Genomic DNA, 19,366 nt, shown 5'->3' with positions numbered 1-19,366 from the left:
ACAGGGTGGGGAGGGGCTTGGGAGAATACTGAATGTTACTCAGATATTTCATAAAAATAACATTCGTGAGCCCGGCATAGTGGCAAACTCCCTTAATACCAGACTCAGGGGAGACGGGCAGAGGCAGGCGGATATGAGTTTGAGGACATAGTGGTTTACAAACTGAGTTCCAGGACAGCTAGGGCTACGAAGTGAGACCCTGTCTTGATTCCCCGCCAAAAACAAAACAAAACAAAACCAAAAAACAAAAATAAAAACACAAATAACAGAAATAGTAACAACAGGGGCTGGAGAGATGGCTCAGCAGTTAAGAGCACTGGCTGCTCTTCAAAGGACTGGGCTCATCCATATCAGCCACATGGTGGCTCACAACTCTCTGGAAGTCCAGTTCCAGGAGAGCACTCTCCTGGTCTCTACAGGCACCAGGCACTCACGTGGGGCAGAGACATAAAGGCAAGCAAAACACCTAGAGATTTAAGATAAATAAAACCCACCAAAGCTTCATATCTTTTTTCATAATTCATGTCCATTACCTGCATCCGGTCCTTCCCCATTCCCTTATACTTAGTCTTTCTTATTCTTTTCTTTGCTATACTGTACCCCATGTATACATTTGCTTACATATATACGTTACTGGTTACATTCCAAATATAACATGCATTTTTCTGAGACTAAGATACATTCTAAGTTCATCCATTTTCCTGCGAGTTTTCAACTTTTTTTTGTTAGCGCTGAATAACATTCCATTGTTTTAAATATATTGTTGTGCCCGGAGTCTGGAACCCCAAAACCACCAAGAGACCGGATCCGATGCAAAAGCAAAGTCTTTTTAATTACAAGTTAAATGGGGTCCTCCGTTCCTATGTCCATCTGTCCGTCGGACCACCGGGTGGAATAGGAGGGACCCCGAGCTGCAGTGGGGCAGGGCGATAGAGCAAAGGGGATGGATGGTCTGGGAGTCTTCAAGTTGCAGGGCTACAGTCTCAGGATAGGCACACCTCCGGGCTGCAGCTGGGGAAAGGTTGCTATACCTGGAAGCCATGGGGGAGCGGTTACTGCATTCCACCATTATCAGTAAAGCACATCCAGAGTCCCCCAGTGCCAGCTAACTTCTGATTGCTTCCTTACCAAATGGAGGACACCTGGCAATTTCTTCCCAGTAATCTTCCCAGTAATTAAGGCAAGGCCGGGGGCTCAGCATATCCTGCTCAGCCAGGGGCCTATATCTTGCTGGGTCTTTTCTGCAGCCTGTCACAGTTGCCAATGCTGGGAGTGGTGGTGGTGCTGGGTGAACCCTTCAATATGGCTAATGAAAATTTGGTGTGTGTGTTAATTGACAACTAGATCGATTTCATTCTTTGTTATAGTGATTAAAGCAGCGATAAAGATGGGGGTGCCAATATCTCTATGGTAGGGGTTCTCTGGGTATATGCCTAGGAGTTCCATTTTTAGTTCTTTGAGAAATCTTCAAACTGATTTCCATAACACTTTATATTAGCTTGCACCACTATCAAAAGTTGATTAAGGGTTCCTTTCTCTCCACATCCTTTCCAACATTGGTTGTCAGATTTATGGACAGCCATTCTGACTGGGGTGAGGTGGTATCTCAAAGTAGGTTTAATTTGCATTTCCTTAATGGCTAAGGATAGTGAACACTTTTAAAAATGGTTATTGGCCGTTTTTGTTTGGTTTTCCCCATGCAGACCTCAAACTCAAGTATCCACCTGTCTCAGACTCCTGAGTGCTGGGATTAAAGGCATGCGCAGTCACCATCACCACTACCACTGTAAGATTTTAGACAATTCTGAAGCCATTTCTGACAATTCCAAACCCTCTCAGCCTCTGTGCCTCAGTGCTTCCCCTCCTCCCCTGGGAACCAAGGACCTAACAGCTACACATGCACGTACTCAGTTCCTGAACAATTACCCACATACGTATGTTTTGACTCAGTCCCCTGGGAAACGGGGTCAAAATGACCTCTTACCTCATCTGATCTGACAATAGTTCTCCAGTCAATTATTGGTATCAGCCCTTTTCGAATAAGCCAATCATAATGGTCAAGGAACAACCCCTCTTGTTTCTATCGGGCCTTCTCCTTTAAAAGTAGACTGTACCAGCTAGTCGGGGTCTCTCAGCATCCCGAATACTGAGGGACCCTGTCATGACAGAATTAATAAAATCCTCATGCTTTTGCGGCTGTGGTATATGAGGTGGTCTCTGGGGGCGACTCCTTCTCGGTTTGGACACTAGAGTCCAACACCACCCTCCAGCCCCTGTTTTTTTTTTTTTGAGGCAGGGTTTCTCTATGTAACAGTCCTGGCTGTCCTGGAATTCACTTTGTAGACCATGCTGGCCTTGAACTCACAGAGATCTACCTGCCTGAGTGCTGGGATTAAAGGCATGTGCCACCATGCCCAGCTCATTTGTACTTTTCGATGACTGGCAATTTTGTTTCCTTGGTATTTAATTTCTGCAATTCTTTGTAAATTCTGGGTATCAGCCCATCATCCGAGGTGTAGCTAGTAAAGATCTCTGCTCTTGGCTCTGCCCACTGTTCCCTTTGCTGTACACAAAGTGTTCGTTTCCATACAGTTCCATTTGTTGATAGTTTGGGTTAATTCCTGTGCTATATTCAAAAAAGTTCTCTAGGTCGGGCATGATGACACAGGCCTTTAATCCCAGCACATGCTGGGGAGAGCCCTGGTCTACAGTGAATTCCAGGACAGGTTCCAAAGCAACACAGAGAAACACTGTCTCGAAAAACCCAAAACAAAAAGAAGGGAAGAAGAAAAAAGAGAAGAGATGATGGAGGAGGATAAAGAAAGGAAAGAAGAGAAAGAAAAAAAACTACAGACCAATTTTTTGATGAACACAGATGCAAAAATTCTTAACAAAATGCTTACAAACTGAATTCAGGAATACACTGAGACGATTACACATTATAACCAAATGGGCTTCATCCTAGAAAGGCAACATTGTTACAACATACATAAATCAATAAATGGAATATATCATATAAACAAACTCAAGAACAGAAATCACATTAATTATTTCAACTGATGTTTAAAACACATTGGACAAGTTCAACAAGTTTTTGTGATAAAAGCTCTGGAGACTGTAGGAACAGATGGAAAATACCTCAAAATAATAAAGGTTATATACCAACATGTTATTATAGCCAACATTATATTAAATGGAGACATACTGAGCATTTCCTCTAAAATCAGGAATGAGATAAGGAAAGTTGCCCACTTTACCTATTTTCTACAATGTCAAAGTCTTAGCTGTAGCAATTACACAAGAGACATAAAAGGGGTAATAGGAAGGAAAAAAGCCACACTCTCCTTATTTCTTTTTTGAGACCCACTATGTAGCCCTGTGGAACTTGCTATGTAGACCAGGTTGGCCTCACACTCATGGAGATCTGCCTGCCTCTGCCTACTGAGTGCTAGGATCAAAGCTGTGTGCTACCACACCCAGCCCATTTCCTGTTTTTAACTTTTTGAAGAAAGAGTCTTTTGATGAAGCTCAGACTGTCCTAGAACTCATGGAAATCTTCCTGTCTCAGCTCTCAAGTGCTAGATTACAGGTGTGGGCTACCAACCACACTTGGTGACTCACGTCGTTTTTATGTTTGTTCAGTTTGCCTTTGTTCAACAGAGTCAGCAATTTCCCTTTTCCTGGTGGTACTGGGGATGGAACCCAAAGCTTTACATATGTTATGCACATACACCAACACTAAGCCCCATCCCTAGTCCCAGTTATCTTTATCATCCTGTTCTGGGGTGTTTTGATTCTTTTCAATGTGTGCCATAGGCATTTAGGTATTTTTGTCTGTGGCCCAGATTTAAGTCAAATACCATTTATTGCATGAAAGACTTAAGCTTCAAATACGATTTAGAAGCAATAGTGTCTAATACTCTGACTTCTCTTGTTGATTTTTATCTTACACCATTAAGCAGGAAAAGGGTTCAGGATTCTCAACAATAACCTTTTAAAAAATATAGTCACCTAGGGCAAGCAGAGAAACTGCATGAGTCAGAAACAGCTTTTAACCTGCAAGCTAATAGTTTAGGACTAAAAGTGACTGGCTTCTTTGGAAATTAGAAGTAACCCATCCCATCTGTGGGCATAAGTCTCCATGTCTCTTCAGTGCATCATCACCTCAGTGACATTCCTGGAGGTCTGCCCTGGATCAAGGATAAGGGATGCCCTACTAGAGTTCTCAGTGGGAACAGCAGTTCTCCCTTACTCAGACAAACTACCAGAAGTAAAGTGTAAGGAGGAAAGGTCTATTTTGGTTCACAGTTTTGGAGGTTCTAAGTCATGGACTAAGCAATCTCTAGCAGGCCGTTAGCTTTCAAAGGTCAAAAATATGTGCTACTGGCATCATCTTGAGCAAGAATCCTTTAACATATGGATATATGGGCTAGAGAGACGGCTCAGTGGTTAAGAGTGCTTGCTGCTCTTTCAAAGGACCCAAGTTTGGTTCCTAGCACCCATGTTGCGTGTAGCTTCAGCTCCCAGGGGACTCAACACTAACGGTCTCTGAAAGCATCTGTACTCATAATCGCACACTCTCACACAGGCACACACATAATATAACTAAAAATACAATAAATCTTAAAAAAAGAAAGATATGGGCCTTTGAAAGCCATTCAAGATTCAAACTCAGGAAGCTGTTCTGAGATGCAGCACTGGAGATTCTATAGTGTTTGTGTGAGGACAGATCTCATCATTTCTATGCTCCAAGAGGGAACTCTGTACCGGATAGGTAATTTAACTTGTCTTGCACCCTGAGCAGGGAAATGAGGCTAAGAAATGAAGTAGCTCCGCCTCAGTCATCTCAGTTCCTACCTGAATTCACAGCTCACATACTGATTTTGATTTCATCTTCCCACTTTTTAAAATGGGTTTTGTTACATTCTAAATTTTGGTAAATAGTCTGGTCTATCAACTCACATCCCTGCTCTTGCACCTCAAAGGAGGACAGAACAATTGTCTCCTCTCTTCTCCGTGGCATCCGTTGTAGATTGCAACACAACTAGTGACAGCCTGGGGGATGACAGTGGTCCATATGTCAGTCTTCATCTGAGTTACCGGGACCCATGTACTGGCAGATAGCATCATAGTGGAGCTCTACAACCTGGTTCTCTCTCCCAAGTTGCACCAAAGCCTGATTCTGCACGCTGTCCCGACTCAGAAGAAGTCCTACCTGAGAAGGGATGGGGAGAGTCAGCAAGGGCAGCCCAGATCCTCAGTGATCTCCAGAGTCATTTCCAGGTGTGGGGACTCACCTTTCCAGCATGTGGTCCCAGCACCACCATCACACGGTGACCCTCTCCCTTGGGAATCAGGGTTTCCAGCATGTTTTCTGTCACGCCTGCAGATGAGGGAGAAAGAAATGAGATCCACAGCAAGGGCCAACCTGGCCAGATCCTGTCATGAAGGCCTTTGCTAATATTTATTAGAGCTACTCCCCACTCGCAAACAGGGTTTCTCTGTGTAGACTTGGCTATCTGGGAACTCAGAGTTCTACCTGCCGCTGCCTCCTGAGTGCTAGGATTAAAGGTGTGCGCTACCACCGCCTGGCTGACAGAGCTACTCTTATATCCTGTTGATAGATGGAGTCCCACTCTACCCATTTCACAGGTGATAAAACCAAGTAGTCCACAGAAATGACCACCGTACAGGAGCATTTTCCTACAAAAACTATTTAATGGGCGTGTTCTCAACATGCCCTGCAGCGTGAGCCTACTACGCATTTCTTTCTGTAAAGGCAATAGTTTTGAGAGGGACAAATAGTCACTTTAATGCTAATCTGACATGGATTACACATGGGCTTAGGTAATTCCTCCCAAGAAGTATGTGCTCTGGAAAAGGATGCTGGGCCTTGTAAAGAAACTGACCAAGGGTTTCTCTGTGTAATAGTCCCAGTTGTCCTGGAACTCACTTTGTGTAGAGCAGACGGGTCTCAAACTCAAAGATCGCCTGCCTCTGCCTCCCCAGGTGCTGGGATTAAAGGTGTGCACCACCACTGCCTGGCTGGCTCTCCTTTTCTTTTTAAAACACAGCTCACGTTAGCCTAAGACTCACTACAGTTCAGGTTGTCCTTGAACTTGTAGAAATCCTGCCTTAGTCTCCTAAGTACTAGAATGGAGCCTTTCTTTCTTTCTTCTTAAAAATTTATGTTAAATTTATTTATTTTACATGCATGAGTATTTTACTTGCATGTATGTCTATGACACCATGTGTGTGTCTGTTCCTTGCTAATGTCAGAAGAGGGCATCATATCCTCTAAAACTGGAGTTACAAACAGTTGCGAGCTGTCATATGGGTGCTTGGAATTGAACCCGTGTCTTCTGGAAGAGCAGCCAATGCTCTTAACCACTGGGCCACTTCTCTAGCCCCTGAACAGACCTTTTCTTTATCATCCTCTAGGATGGGAACATCCCAGGTATAGTGATTTAGATTTACCTTCTAGAACTCGGCCTTCATCTGTCCGACACACACAAGTATCTGGGCTTGGGACATCTTCAATTGTCATCTAGAGAGATGAATGAGGAGGAAGTAAGATGTTAGAAAGTTAAAGGGCCCCCAGTCCCTGGGTGAGGAAAGGGACAGGTTGTGGGGTTCATACCTTGGTGTTGTAATACCGACCACCCTTGTGCAGTTTGTCAATGAACCTCACACGTAAGTCCCTGTGTAACCAGTGCTTGTTCTTAGTGGTTGTTTTCTCACTCTTTGCCACAGGTCCATCCTGTCTGTAGAGAAAGCCAGCACCTGGCTTAGTTTTTTCTTCAGCCATGTTAAAGGCAACCTATCTTCAAAGGACATGCTGTAAAACCTACCCTACTGCTGCTCCCAGTTCCTTCTATGCCCTGCCTTGCCTTGGAAGTTCTCCCTGACTGCTTGAGCCACCCCATACCTTGCCTTCTTCTGCAAACCCAGAGGCCCGGGCTCCTGCCCAGGCTCCTACCGGTCTGGAGGGTGTTTCCGCTTCCTCTCTGAATCCTTCTGCCTCCTCTTTGAGTCCTCCTGATTCTGGAGGGCCTTCAATGACAAGGCTGTTCCAGCTGTTCTGTTCTGCTGCTCTGTGGAAGTTTTGCTCACATGGCCTGTTCCGGGGGGTATAGGGACATCAAGGAGAAAGTTTCACTGGCATTTCTCCCCAAGGGCCAGTATTCTCCTGCCAAAGGCCCCATTCCCTATCCACCTCCTTCAGGAAGCTCCTCTCAACCAGCCAGCCCACAGCAAAGACACAGCAAAGTCAACTGCCTAGTGTTCATAACAGAGTGGAAGAACGGCAGGGACCTCTAAGCTGCCCTCCACAACCATTATTGTTCCGTTTGCCTCTCCTTTGCGCACACCCTAGCATCCCAAATCTCATATTTAGCAAAAGAGAGGACCATCACTCCTAAGACACAAGGACCTCCTGGCTTCCATACCCATTTCTTGCTGCTTAGAGAGGATGAAGATGCAGTGTATTAGGTCAACCCTTTCTCAAACTGAACAAACTAGGCTGGGGATATGGCTCCATTGGAAGAGTCCATTCAGTACTGTCAAAGCTGTGGGTTCTATTCTTAGCAGCACCAAACAAAACAAAAATTAAATGAACTATTTTTGTCCCTTCTCATGCTTGGCCTTTGACTGGAAGTCCCAAACTATTCTTCTTCCATCCATATCTGGAGAGAGCCTGCCTGTTCCCTTGCTTCCCCAAGTTTCCAGCTGTAAGAGTCTCACCTGGCTGTGAGGTGTGGTTATCAAACTCCTGCTGGGAAACAGGCCGTAGGCAATACTCACTAACAGTCACAATGCGGTTGCCTACTGCCAGCCGAACCATGGCCCGCACATTGTCAGGATCAAGGCCTTCTACCTAAGGTGGGAGGTAAAGATAAGGCAGGGGGTAAATCTGCTACAGTTGCTAGGTCTAAAATGTCTAGCCCTTTTAGACAAATGGTCTGAGCTCTCTGTGTCTGTCTTACCTTGCTCTGACCTTTTCATCTGTTTGGTTTGTTTTTAGATAGAGGCTCTCACTATGTAGCCCTGGCTGCCCATAACTCAAATCCACCAGTGTCTGATTGCTCGGATTAAAGGTATCTATCACTATGTTCAACTGTATGCTGTGACCTTAGATACCTAGAACCAGGCATGGTTCCTTTCTACTAAACTGTGATTCCTAAGAAGTGGGACCAGGCATATGTTCCTCTCACCCTTAGCAAAATGTAAAACAAAGGCTTCTTTGTATGTATATGTGGTGTACATACATGTACCTACTGCTTTTGTGGCGTGTGGAGGACAGATGTTTACATGAGGTGTCTTCCTTGAATGCCCATCACTTTTTTTTTGGAGACTATGTAACTAGCCCTGGCTGGCCTTGAACTTACTATATTAGCAGGCTGGCTTCAAAGTTCTAGAATCTGCTTGTCTTTGTCTTTTAAGTGCTGGTTAAAGGTATAAACCACCTTACTTCTTTGAAATTTTTAATTTATATGTATGTGTATTTTGCCGGCATGTATGTGTCTGTACACCATGTCATGTGTGTGCATGGTGTCTGCTGAGCCCAGAAGAGGGTGCAGGATCCTCTGGAACTAGAGTTAAAGACAGTTGTGAGCTGCCTTGTGGGTGTTCGGAATTGAACCAGGGTCCTCTGGAAAAGCAGCCAGTGCTCTTAATGGCTGAGCCATGTCTCCAGCCTCACAATCTTTCTTTCTTCCTTCTCTTTTCCTTTTTTTTTTTTGAGATAGTGAACCTGGAGCTCACAGACTCAGCTAGGCTGGCTGGCCAATGAGTTCGAGATCCACCTAGAGTTTCTACTCCCCAGCTTTGGGTTATAGAGGCATGTGTGCCTGGCTTTTGTATGGGTGCTATGGATCCAAAATCATGTCCTCATGCTTGCATGCAAGTCAGTCACTTTACATACTGAGACATCTTCCCACCTCTCACTTTTTTTCAAGATAGGTTCCAGGTTAGACTAGTACTTACGTTTCAAGGACATTGTGGGATATGCCATTCTCTCCCTTTTTTGGTTGAGAACTGAGGCTCAAAAAGGCCCAGCAAATTGTTCTGGAGTACCTACCATAGCAGTGGACCAGGCAGGCCTGCGAGACTAGGACTTACAGGGCTGAAGAGATAGCTCAGCGGTTGGGACAAGTCTTACTCATGCAGAGGACCCGAGCTCAGTCTCTAGAACCCATGCTGGGTGGCTCACAATCACTTGTTAATCCAGCTCTAGGGGCAACCCAATGTTGAGCATGTGTCCTCACCTATACAAACCCACATACATACACTTGTTTTTGTTGTTGTTTTGAGACAAGAGGTCACTATGTAATCTTGACTGGCCTGGAACTCACCATGTAGACCAGGCTGGCCTCATATTCATAGAGATCTGCCAGCCTCTGCCTCTTGGGTGTTGGGATTAAAGGCATATAGTACTACGCCTGGCTAGACATAAACATAATTTAAGAAACAGTGCCATGAAGAGTTTTACACTGAGCGAGTTCCTTCCTTTCTCACTTCCCGGTTCTTGGTTGGGGGCTGCCCTGAACATAAGACAGAAAGATGGCGGCCACAAAGACAGCAAGGTCTCTTGAGTCAATCAACTCTAGCTTCCAGTTTGTTATGAAAAGTGAAAAGCAGATGCTAGGATACAAGCAGACTCTGAAGATGATCAAACAGGGCAAAGCAACATCACTTATCCTCACCACCACCTGCCAGCTTTGAGGTAATCTGAAATGCCAAAACTGGTGTCCACACTGCCAGTGGCAGTAACACTGAATTGGACACAGCAAGTGGAAAGTACAAGAGAGTATTCTGCTGGCTTGCTAGGTCATTCTGATATTAGAAGCATGCCAGAACAGACTGGTGAAAAGTAAACCAGAAAAGCTCTTTTTAAATAAAACTACCAGAGCTCGTTTTATTGCTATATGTGTGTGTGTAACCCTCCCACAGATCCCTCTCTACTCTTTCAAATTCATGGCTTCATTTTTACTAATTGTTTATATATATATATATATATATATATATATATATATATATATATATATATATATCTCCATCCCTAAATATAACCTGCTCAGTTCATATAATGCTACCTGTAAGTGTTTTCAGGGCTGACTGTTTGGCATTTAACTTTCCTCGATTGCCTATAGTTCTTTGTGTGGGTGAGACTTTTTATGGATGTAGCTTCTGATATTGCTAGGAGACAACAATCTTGTAGCAAAGTCCTCCTTGATCCTTTGGTCTTACTTTCTGCCCTCATTTCTGCAATGTTCCATGAACTTTAGGTGCAGCAATGTTTTGTAGATGTAGCTATTGGGACTGGGCTCCACAACTCTGTATTTTGACTGGTTGTGGTTTATTTATTTTTGTAAAAGGGTCTTGTTATGCATCCTACGTTTCCTTGAACTCTTGGAAATTCTTCTGCCTCAGTCTCCTAACTGCTAGTATAATAGGTATGTTCCACTATGGCCTGCTTCTTTCTCGTGGTTTTATTTTTTCCTGTTAGATACTTCTTACTATTGACCCAGACCTCTATGCCTTTAAAGATTTTATTTTACTTTAGAAAGTTACTAGGCTGATTTTGGACTTACTATGTAACCTAGGTAGGTCTTGAATTTGTCATCTCCCTGCCTCAGTTCCTGGAGTATTGGGATTACAAGCATGTACGACATCAGGCTTGACTGGCAGCCTTTCATCCACAATTCTTCCCCACTTGGGCCCTCAATGCAATCTTCCCTTCTACCTGAATGGCTTCAGGGATATGTTGGTTTCTTACCTTCCCGTAGAGGCCCCGGTAAGGGCCAGAAAGGACCACAACTGCTCCTCCAGGCATCAACCCTTGGGGTTGCCCTTCCTTATCCTTCTCTCGATCCCCATCTGGTCTTGGTGGGTGGTGAGAGCCAGTGGAGGCTAAGGCCTGGGCCTCCATCAGGTTGGCACCTAGCCCTAAGCCTTTGGGCCTTAGAGAGTTGACTCGGGGCTTCACTACTCTGCAGAAAGAACACAGGCTTATGGGAGTACAAGTCTTCAACACTTTCCTGCCAGTGTTCAAACACACCCCAGAAATATTTAGTTTTAATTTTTTTATTTATTTGTGTATGTTTGTGTACCATCACACACACGTGAAAATCAGAGGACAACTTGTGGAAGTCTATTTTCTTTCTACCATGTGAGGCTGAGGTTGTCAGGTTTACGGGCAAGGGCCTTTACCTGCCCAGCCACCCCACCAATCCCACAGTTATATTTAGATTACCCTTTTTGATATCACATTAGAACTTTCTGAGCTATAAAAATGCCAATTTTTCTTTTCTGGTGTTAGGGGCTGAATCCAAGGCCTCAATGTATGATAAGCATACTGAGGTGCACTCTTAGCACCCCAAAATAGCAATTGCATTTGGTTCAAGTGAATTAACTTCCTGGGCATACTAGCTATTACATCCTACCTACAAGTGCCAAGTTAGGTTTGTATAAACAAATATAGTAATATCTCTATAGAAGAAACCATATGATATGTATACAGAGCAAGGGGAACAGTTCAGAAACAGTTCCATAAGTCATATTTGACTACCAAATGACTTAGGAATTCTTTGGGATTTACATCTGTGAAGGGATTTTGTTTTTCAGTCCTAGGGATGGAACTCAGGGCCTTTTACATGCTAGACAAGCCTCTATCATGGGGCTACACATCAGCCCAATAAAGGGATTATAACTCTATGAATTAAGAGTAAACATGTTTAATTTCTGCTTTCTAGGGACTAAGGCCTGCCATATGCACTCCATGAGCATAATTTCATTCAGCTCTTGCAACAAACCTGTGAAGGTAGCACTGTCACCTGCATTTTTCAGATGAGCAAACTGATCCACAAAGAGGAAACTTTATGTAAGTGGGATCTTTCTTACTGTTTTGAAGGCAAACCTGAGGTCGTTTGCTTATTGGTTTATTCTGTTGCAACAACAAACTTGAACCTAGGCTCTGTAGAAGCCAGAGTTTGAAACAGTAATGGGCAACTATTGAACTGGTGAGGGCGATAATGACTTCCGTCACCACCTGGAAGGTTCTAGATTAAACCTTACCACAGGGATCTTGTTTATACCCACTGTCCACCCCCACCCCCTACCGAACTCACTGACTGAAAGTATTGCCGATGCCTTTGCCAGGTTTCCATCCCATGCCCCGCAACATGGCCAGCCCGTAGGCCTCCACAGGGACTGCCTCATAGTCGGCTTCCTCTGGCACCTATTGGTCAGGCAGGAAAAGGAAGTCAGGCGTTGCGTGTGATGGGCTGTTTGCAGTGTATTTTCTGCCATTCATGAGATGACTTCCTACACTTCTGGCCCTTGAACACACCATGTGTGTGCCTGGTTTCAGTACAGGTCAGAAGAGAGCACTTGATGCCCTGGAACTGGAGGTATGGGTGTGTGTGCCATGGGACTTCAACCCAGCAGCTTGACAAGAGCAGCAGGTGCTCTTAACATCTGAGCCATTGCTCTAGTGCCCCTTATCCCCCAGGGTTTTTTTGTTTTGTTTTGTTTTTTATGGTTTGAGACAGGATCTCATTATGTATCTCTGGCTGTCCTGGAACTCTCTGTGTTGATCAGACCAGGCTGCCCTCTAACTCACTGAGATCAACCTGTCTCTGCCTCCCAAGCGCTGGGATTAAAGATACGTACCACCACACCCAGTTCTCGACGGATATTTAAAAGAATCTATTATAGAGGCTGGAGAAAGAGCTCAGTGGTTAAGAGCCATGCTGTATATACTTACATGTAGAAAAAAGTTATGCACATGAACTAAAAATAAATATTAATTCCTTAAAACTTTTAAAAGGAACTATTTTGTGCCAAGTGCTATTTTAGGTGCTGAGGATAAGGAATTAATAAAATGGAAAACCTCTTTTGGGGCTTATGTTCTAGTTGTCAAGACATACAATAAATCAATCCTGAAAACATGATATTATCAGGTGGTGATACAGTTTATAAAGAAAAATAAAGCAGTACTGTGCACAGTGGCACTGTCCAGTATCCTAACTATGTTTGAGACAAGGAGGGAATGTGGTTTAAAACCAAGAATCTGATACCAGCCTGGTAACACGGTGAAACCCTATATCAGAAACAAAAACAAAAAACTGACTAAGGAAATGCAAAGAGAGAGGAGTGCCACTGACAGTTAATCAAAGATTAAATAGGAGGTGTGAACAGATACAGCTGTGAAAAGTAAAGGCCTACTGGGCCTGGAGGCACATGCTGCAGGGGAGGTGGGAGCAGATCTCTGTGAGCTCAAGGCCAGCCAGAGCTCCACAGTGAGACCCTGCCCCCCACCAAAAAAAACCAAGTGGGGTCAGGAGAAATGGCTCAGTGGCTAAGAGCGCTGACTGCTGTTCCAGGGGACCCAGGTTCAATACCCAGCACCCACATGACAGCTCACTGCTGTCTGTAACTCCTGTTCCAGGGGATTCAACATCCTCATACAGACATACTTGCTGGCAAAACGCCAATGTACATTAAAACAAACAAACAAGGGAGCTAGAGAGATGGCTCAGGGGTTAAGAGTACTGGCTGCTCTTCCAGAGGACCCAGGTCAGTTCCCAGCATCCATATGGCAGCTCACAGTTACCATGGATAGAGTATCTAAAGAAGTGGGGGCTCAGGGGCGGGTGGGGGGAGAACACAAAGCCTGATAGAGGCGGAGACGTGAAGACCAGAAGTCCAGGGTTATGCTTGGCGACAGAATGAATTCAAGGCCATCTTGAACTGCATAAAACTGTCTCTAAAAGAAGAAACCCAAAGCATATCTGAAGACTGGTGATAATGGTTCAGGTGAAAGACAGGGTGTATTACAAAAAAAATATGAATAAAAGCTAAAAAGCTGAGCTCAAAAATGTTATTGAATAATAAAGCTTTATTCCTTTACAGCTACCCCATACACTGCAAGTTGCCTCAGATCAACACACAACACACCGATTGAACACCACAAGTGTGCTGTTCATGGGCTGTTGCTGTTGCTGCCATTAAAAATACGCACACCAGGCCAGGTGGTGGCGCACACCTTTAATCCCAGCACTAGGGAGGCAGAGGCAGGTGGATCTCTGGGAGGTCGAGGCCAACCTGATCTACAAGAGCTAGTTCCAGGACAGGCTCCAAAGCTACAGAGAAACCCTGTCTCAAAAAACAAAACAAAGCAACACAAACAAACAAACAAAACCAAAAATGCTCACACCGATATTTCTTTCCTTGTCAGTGCCTAACCTTCCAGGCGTCACCGTTGCCACTCCTCTGAGTGTCCTAGCCACCTCAGCCTGGGCTATGCTACTTGCTTCCTTCCTTACCTTCACTTATTAGTCATACTTGGTCATGGAAAACAGAGGGGATCCTATTACAACCCTTGCCTGTTCAGGATTTTCCCACAGCTCTCTGTTCATTCACGGGAACAGACAACTCCTCTCTGTGGCTCAGAAGGCCTCTTTTCATCTGGCCCCCTTCCACCTTTATCTATGGCCCGACCCCTCATTCATTCCAATCCAGTCACACTCCTTAGTGTTCTTCAAGTACTACAGGTTAAAAAAGAACAAAGAAGCTGTGTGGTGGTGGCGCACACCTTTAATCCCAGCACTTGGGTGGCAGAGGTAGGCAGATCTCTGAGTTTGAGGCCAACCTGGTCTACAAAGCAAGTTCCAGGACAGGCTCCAAAGCCACAGAGAAACGCTGTCTCACAACAACAACAACAACAACAACAAAGCAACAAAAAAGAACAAAGAAAGAAAGAAAAAAGGGGGAAACAAACAAATGTGATTCCAAAGAGTGTGTACCTTGACGGAAGCACTTTTTAAAAATACTACCTGTTAAACTGCTAATAAGAGTGGAAAGAAGAAAGGCTAATCAGCGAGGCTTTGGGACACACACACATGCCCTGCTATGTTTCAAGAGGCTAGGCAGACAGGGTAGAGGGAATGATGCAGGAAGGAGGCAAAGGGGCAGCTCACTGTCTCAGCCTGAGGTTCGCTGTCTGTTCCTTCCCCACTGGGACTGCATCCTTTCTGGATCATAGGGATAGTAAGCGTGGGATCAACACCTGCATTCTCCCTCTCCTCCAGGGACTTCTTGGATTCTAAGGAAGAATGGGAGGGATCAATGAGGCCATACTCTCTCCTTCCAACTTCCCCTGCTTCTATCTGCACTGGGGCAGAGCAGAGTGGGGAGGTTTCACTTACCCTCAATGAGCTCCTTCACAGCCAGGGACAGAACACCATCTGACACCAACTCAGTCTTAGTTTCTGAGGATGGCTTAGGGCTCTTGGACTGTGGTTGTCTGCGAGAGCCATTCTGGATCAATGGGATGACCAGTTCCTTGGGGGCTTCTGGAGGGTTCACACTGATGTGGGTAGAGAGAGAAAAGGTTGGGAAAGCAGAAATATTAAAAAGCAGAAATATCAACCCAGCCCTATGAACCATGTTCCACGGGTTACTTTTCACAGGTCCCCGCCCCCTGGCGTTCATTTCTTTTTTAACACTATCTCACTATGTAGCCCAGGATGGTCTTACAAACTCAGTCCACTTGTGCAGCCCCCTAGTGCTGGAATTACAAGCATGCATCATCTCTCCTCGTGTCCCCAGCTTTTGATGTGACTTGCGGAAATCATTCCTACGTTCTCAACCACAATGACCTATAGATTCTTCCCAGTTCCAGGCTAGCAAACTGCTTTCCAGACAGCTGTCTTCCAGAAGTCCTTCCCTTTGGAATTCCAGATCAGTTTCTTTTTTTAAATAGTTTTTTTAATAATTTATTTAACTTTATGTACATTGGCCTGACGGTGTCAGATCCTCTGGAACTGGAGTTACAGACAGTTGTTAGCTGTCATGTGGGTGCTGAATTTGCTTTGTTCTCCAAATCGGAAAAGCTCCCAAATAGTTCAGACTATCATTCTCCCTTCTTTCCCGTTCTCAAAGCGCACATGTCCTCAAGTCCCAACGACTTCTTCTCTTGAGAATATATACCTCTGCTTCTGGTCATCAACTCTTTCATCCACCTCTCTAACCCCCTCCTTCTTGCCCTTAAATTATTAAATTTAATAATAATTAAATTTTATTTTTCTTTCTGCTTTTTTGTTTTTAATACAGGCTCTTATATAGCCCAGGTCAGCGTTCAAATCTTGATCCTTCTGCATCAGCCTCCCAGGTGTTGTCATTATAGGCGTTTGCCGCCACTTCCAGATGCTTCCAAAAATTTCTTAAAGGCTGTGTTTGAGGCTTTTCAAGCCACTGTCACCAAAACAACTCATATTCTGGCCTTCCGCTTACGTCCACCGCACTTATTTTCAAAACGTGAAAGACCCGGTGCTTCACCTTTGCAGCTCTCTCCCTTCCACAGTCTTCAAGAAATCTTTCTCCTCTGAGGCATGTCCTTCGCCCACTCCGGGGTCTGCCAGTAGCCTCCGGGCAGAGGTGCGAGTGAAACCGAAAGAAATCGGGGCCGCTGAAGGGACAGCCGGCCGTGCACTTTCTGGGTCCGCCATGTTGTCCCAATTCCCAGGCCAGCGCTGCTTGCTGGGAAGTTTAGTTTAAGCTCAATACACTAGGGGCCCGCCGAGGAGCAAAAGAACAACCTATCCCACAATGCAATGCTTCTAGGCCGGTCTTGAAGCCGTGGGAAAAAACTATCCTGCATTTAAACGCTTAACATCATAGGAACGCGCCGCGCCAAGCCTTCTGGGAAATGTAGTTCTCAGTGTAGTTCTTGGTAGAAGATCGATTCGGTTCTTGAGAAGTTTTTAAATCTTTATAAGGCAGCTTTGGGGCATCCGATACCCACTTTCAGAATTCGCAGGCACCATGCACACACGTGATTCACATACATAAATGCAGGCAAAATGCTTATATACGCAAAATGATTAAATCTTGTTTGACAAATACATATGAGCATCCAAAATATGTACCTTATTGTGCATTACTGATGTAGGAAGTGTCATAAGGAGAAAACACAGGACTGTGCCAGGGATGTGGTTCAATTTGCAGTGCTGGTAATTTAAACCTTGAGCCTTGCCTAGGCAAAAACTGTACCACTGAAATATATTTAATTTCTTTTCTCTTTTTTTCTCCTCCTTTTTTTCCCTTTTCCCATCTTCTAATACTTTCTTGTCAAATGTCTTTAGAGCACATGCTTTCCTTTCTTTTTGATTTATTTGGTCTTTCGAGATAGGGTTTCTGTGTAGCCCTGGCTGTCCTGGAACCTGCTTTGTAGTCTAAACTGGCCTCAAACACAGAGAGATTTATTTCCCTCTGCCACCCGAGTGCAGGGATTAAAAGCATGTGCCACCATGTCCAGCTTATTTCTTTTTATTTTATGTGCATTGGTGTTCTGCCGGGACGTATCACTGCGTGACAGTGTAAAATCTCTTGGAACTGAAGCTACAAAGGAGGAGGTCTAAGGCAAACTCTATGTAAGCTGCCATGTGGATGCTGGAAATTGAACCTGGTTCTCTTAACCATGGCACCACCTCTCCAGCCCTGAAGCACATGCTTTCTATGTTACAGTTTTCTGACCCTTTTGAGTTTTTGGATGAAGCTGTGTCTTCTGGTCTTTGCCACAAAGGACAGGGACCTTCGGGCTGAAGCCTCTTTACCTGGGTGCCCCCCTTCTCCTTCTTTTCTTTCTCCCTCCCCCTCCCTCCCTCCCTCCCTCCCTCCCTCCCTCCCTCCCTCCCTCCCTCTCTCCCTTTCTTGAAGAACGATTAATAAAAGCTCTGGGTCAGAAATTGGGGTTCAATCTGAAGATCCGAAAAGCAAAACAGTTAGCCACTGGCTCTTACCTCGACCTCAGTCTGAAATGGCGATCCGGCCTCCAGGAATCTGAGAATGACACTGTCTGAGAGCTGTGTCCTCCTGTTTTATAATTCTCTCTAGGGCTGGGATTAAAGACATGCACCGTCCGGTTTCTATGGCAACTAGCGCAGCTACTGGGATTAAAGGTGCGTGTCATGGCTACTGAGATTAAAGGTGTGTGTTACCGTAACCTGGTCTGTAAGGCTGACCAGTGGGACTGTTTTACTCTCAGATCTTCAGGCAGTCTTTATTTATTAAAATACAATTGAAACACTACCAAACTTCCTTCTTTTCTTTCTTCCTCCTTTCATTTCTTCCTTCCTTCCTTTCTCTCTCTATCTCTTTAGTTCTCTCTCTTGCTTCCTCCCTCCTCTCTCTCTCTCTCTCTCTCTCTCTCTCTCTCTCTCTCTCTTTCTTCTTGACAGTACTGTTGTTGCAAGTTCAGCCTTAACAATAGGCGGTGCTTGGTGGGGGTGTTTCAGAATATCTAGTCTTTGAAATTCCTCCCTCCCTTTTTCAGACAGAGTCTCATTATAAGCTCCGAGTGGCCTAGAATTCACAGACATTTGCCTGTTTCTGCCTCCCAAGTGCAGGGCTTAAAGGAATGTGCCACCACACCAGTCACCATATATTTTTGACCTAAATACTGATATTTTCCATAACAGTATTAAACTATCAAAAACCCGAGGTTAATATTTGTGTAATGCTGTTTCTTTTTATTCACTGAGTCACACCTCTAGCTCTGGGTGCAATTCTGTTCATTGAACTATTGTCCTTTTCCCCTTCCAGTCTAGTATCTCATACACTGCAATATAATTGTATGCCTCCTTTGTCTTCTGCAATCCAAGATAACCTTGTCTTTACTGACTTTTGAAAAGTACAGCTCAGTAGTTCCAGGACAGGCTCCAAAGCTACAGAAAAACCCTGTCTTGAAAAACAAACACACACAAAAAAGAGAGAAAAGTACAGCTCAGTTATTTTGAAGAAAATAATGTCAGTATGGGTTGAATGATGACTTTTCATAATTAGATGAGGTTATGAGTTTGGGACAAGAATTTCAGAGCTGGGGCTAGGGAGATGGCTCAGCAGTTAAGAGCACTTACTGCTCTTGCATAGGACTTGGGTTCCGTTCCCTGAACCCACATACTGACTCACAACCATGCTAACTACTTCTAGGAAATCCAAGGTCCTCTTCTTAATTCACGGGCACCAGGCACATGCATGGTGCACCTGCGCACCATTCGTATGTATAAAATTAAATTAAAAAAGAATTTCAGAGATGATACACCCCTCTGATTATGAATCAGAGTTATGACAATGTTAATATGCTTTATTACAGTTTTTCTGAATTATTTTTAAAAAATTTGACACCTGGGTCTCACTTAGCTCAGGCTGACCTTGAATTCATTATATATCTGAGGCTTGCCTTGAAATCCTGATTCTCCTGCCTCCACCACCCAAATACTGAGACTATAGGCATACAACACCAGGTCTGAATGCTGCACTTCTTTGGTTGTTAATTAGCTTTATTTATTTGCCCAGCATTGCA

At 44.4% G+C, this 19,366-nt stretch overlaps 1 protein-coding gene and 1 pseudogene across 2 annotated transcripts; one reads left to right on the top strand and one right to left on the bottom strand.

Moving 5' to 3' along the window:
• Positions 1–806: 806 nt before the first annotated feature.
• Gpkow (G-patch domain and KOW motifs) lies at positions 807–18,127 on the bottom strand. 2 transcript variants are annotated; one of them, XM_048461383.3, is made up of 12 exons: positions 16,342–16,568; positions 15,210–15,370; positions 14,982–15,106; positions 12,129–12,238; positions 10,778–10,991; positions 7,744–7,876; positions 6,980–7,118; positions 6,641–6,764; positions 6,478–6,547; positions 5,298–5,383; positions 2,904–5,215; positions 807–1,031 (listed from the first exon to the last, which is right to left on the bottom strand). In XM_048461383.3, the coding sequence occupies exons 1-11, from the start codon at positions 16,509–16,511 to the stop codon at positions 5,081–5,083; spliced, it is 1,467 nt and encodes a 488-aa protein (XP_048317340.3). In that variant the 5' UTR covers positions 16,512–16,568; the 3' UTR covers positions 807–1,031; positions 2,904–5,080. The 2 variants fall into 2 exon arrangements, with proteins under 2 accessions (XP_048317340.3, XP_087759348.1); XM_087903222.1 differs by lacking the exons at positions 807–1,031; positions 16,342–16,568 and adding an exon at positions 17,805–18,127 and having other exon boundaries at positions 4,457–5,215.
• On the top strand, positions 9,562–9,875 carry LOC125417836 (large ribosomal subunit protein eL30 pseudogene; annotated as a pseudogene).
• Positions 18,128–19,366: the final 1,239 nt, after the last annotated feature.

Source organism: Myodes glareolus, chromosome X (genome assembly GCF_982192425.1).
Source record: "Myodes glareolus chromosome X, mMyoGla1.1, whole genome shotgun sequence".
Taxonomy (NCBI): Eukaryota; Metazoa; Chordata; class Mammalia; order Rodentia; family Cricetidae; genus Myodes; species Myodes glareolus.
This window is presented reverse-complemented; position numbering and strand designations above follow the sequence as displayed.